The following is a 2615-nucleotide window of genomic DNA, read 5'->3' as shown; positions in this document are numbered from 1 at the left end:
AATTAGTTGAATTTATTTAATAAATTATTTTTAAAAAGATACATATATCTTTAAATAAATTCAATTAATTTTTAAATATATATATCTTATTAAATTAGTTGATTGAATAACTAATTTTAAGTATATGTATCTTTAAGTAATTTAATAAGATAAATTAATTAATTTTAAATTTTTTTGAGTATCAAAAATTTAACTCACGATAATTTAAAATTTATAATTAGTTAATTTATAATTATTTAAAATACAAATATTTAAAAATAATTTATTTATTTATATTTTTTAATTTTATTTTATTATAATAAATTATCTTTGTGTGTGTTTGTGTATATATATATATATACATATTTGTGTGTGTGTTTATTGGGAGAGAGAGATGGAAAGATGGGTGTGAGAGAGAAAGAAATAGATATAATGAGAGAGAAAGAGAGATGGAGTGACTGTGCAGAGTAAAAAAAGGAAGGAAGATGATATGGTGGGGTGACAGAAGGGTAAAATAGGATTTTTGAAAAATGATGAAAAATTTTGACAGAAAAAAACTACGAAGAGTAAAATCCTCGTCATAAATAGAATTTCCTTTAAGCGAGTAGTGAGCAGTGTACTTCAGTTTGTGGAGGGGGGAAGCAATAAGATGAGACATATGCTACTTAGGGTAGGGTTACCCCTGCTTTTGGTCACTCCATTGAAGCTCCCTTAACAAATAAGATAAAAACCTTAATTTGTTTCCCTTAAAGTTCTTCTCTATTTCATTAATGTCCTCTTTAATTGTGTTACCAAGATTAAACTTATGACCTCTCTGAATTATAATACAATTTTAACATTATTTGAAGTATCACCCAATAAATACCAAATTTGGTATTCACACAAATTGAAGCTATGTGAAATTTTGATTTTTCCAAAATGCCCTTTTATCAATCTGTTTAAACAAAGCTATTTCAGGCTAGAGTCGGAGAATTATGATGTACTATAACGTTTTGAGCGGGTGAAGTTGAAGTTGTAATTGATGGATCAAACAGTGAGTTGATGAGCAGAGACTGAGAGGCGGCCATGACCATGCTCCCAGTCATGCCTCTTGTGATAAGTGTAGTTATCGCCGCTCAAGAAGAAGCCATTCTCTCTCACCGACCAGTAGCAATGGTGGCCGCAGAACATCCTCAACGAGTTCCTAAAAGCATCGAAGAACTGCGTTAAGTCTCTCAGGTAGAAGCTGCAGTAGAAGACGGTGTTGTTCCAAACGCTCATCTTGAAGCTCCATTGGAACTCCTGACCTTCCGTCAGGTGTTGCCAGCCCAGATCGTTGTCATCCGATTTGCAGTGCAGTGTCAGCTCATCGGCCGGCGATGCTTGATGGAGAATATGAATCCAGTATCTCTCGTTGATCGGCGGAAGGTCGACGTTGTTGCTCCCGGCGTGAATCGTTCCGTGGATGCAGAACACGGCGAGGAGCTTCAACATAATGTGATTCGCCATGGCTCACAAATATGAAGATAACTCAAGACGTCGACCATTGATTAATACATCCTTTATTTATAGGATTATATATATATATATATATATAGAATTTATATTAAACAATGTCACGTGCCAACTCAAATATATTAATGGGAGATATTCTATTAAGTTATTGCGATGAAAGAATTAAATAGGTGAATCTTAGATAATAATTATATTTGAATTGTCATATTAACATTGCAACCCAACCAATGTTTCCTAAAAGATCAAAATTATATATATATATATAAATTAAAATTTTATTTTACCTTTTAAATCTAGAATATTTTTTCTCCTTAATTTTCTTTATTTATGAGCTAAGTTGCATGAAAATAGAAATAAAAAATGAAAAACGAATATGATAAGAAATGAAAATAGGAAAATAAAATTTTTTAAAAAAGTAAAAAATAGAAATTTAAGGAAATAAGTAAATAAAAAAAATATAAGGGTCTTACCAAATTTTTTCATTCTAACATTTTTGTGGATGAAAACGCATTTATGATTTTTTTTAATATTATGAAATGGGCCCACAATATTTTTAAAATTATAAAAATAGCCTGAATTTTTTTTTTGACTTTTTTGTGTTTTGAAAACGTTGAAATGAAGCGCTCAAGATATTTTGATTTATCATCATTTACGAGTGTAATTTTCTCGATGTGAGTTAAATAATTAATCTAGAATAACAGTTACATGATAATTGATGAATAATTAATTTGTAGAGAGTAATTTTTTTACTTATAGGGTTTTATGGACAAATTCAAGGTGATTGAGTCCGACCATTATCAATGCCGTTCCAAGTTCCAACCCTTACAAGAAGAACAAAGATAGTTGCTTGAACTGACATTGAGAAGTAGTCAAAATGGGTTGTGCATATATATATATATATATATATATATCCTTAGCAAGAAATGTAATTAGTCTCGAGCACTGCACTGCCCCATTTGTCATCCTCTGTTTGTCTTCTTCTCCCCCAATCTTCATTATCACACAAACCCATCTCTCAATCAGTATCTTTCTTTCCCATCTGGAGTGCATGGGCAGGCTGCACAGCTGTGTGTTAACTTGGAACCACTTTTTGACTTTTGAGCTTTCTTAAATCTTAATGTATTCTAACTCGTGGGCAATAC

At 31.1% G+C, this 2615-nt stretch overlaps 1 protein-coding gene across 1 annotated transcript; it reads right to left on the bottom strand.

Annotated features, from left to right (window-relative positions):
- Positions 1-990: 990 nt before the first annotated feature.
- LOC127798699 (S-protein homolog 19-like) lies at positions 991-1454 on the bottom strand. The gene has a single exon (XM_052332246.1). The coding sequence runs from the start codon at positions 1450-1452 to the stop codon at positions 1006-1008; it is 447 nt and encodes a 148-aa protein (XP_052188206.1). The 5' UTR covers positions 1453-1454; the 3' UTR covers positions 991-1005.
- Positions 1455-2615: the final 1161 nt, after the last annotated feature.

The sequence above is a fragment of the Diospyros lotus genome, chromosome 4 (assembly GCF_014633365.1).
Source record: "Diospyros lotus cultivar Yz01 chromosome 4, ASM1463336v1, whole genome shotgun sequence".
Lineage (NCBI taxonomy): Eukaryota > Viridiplantae > Streptophyta > Magnoliopsida > Ericales > Ebenaceae > Diospyros > Diospyros lotus.
This window is presented reverse-complemented; position numbering and strand designations above follow the sequence as displayed.

What these genes read in the sequence shown, in the direction of transcription:
- LOC127798699 (XM_052332246.1), bottom strand. Translation starts at nt 1,452, where the DNA reads ATGTTGAAGCTCCTCGCCGTGTTCTGCATCCACGGAACGATTCACGCC.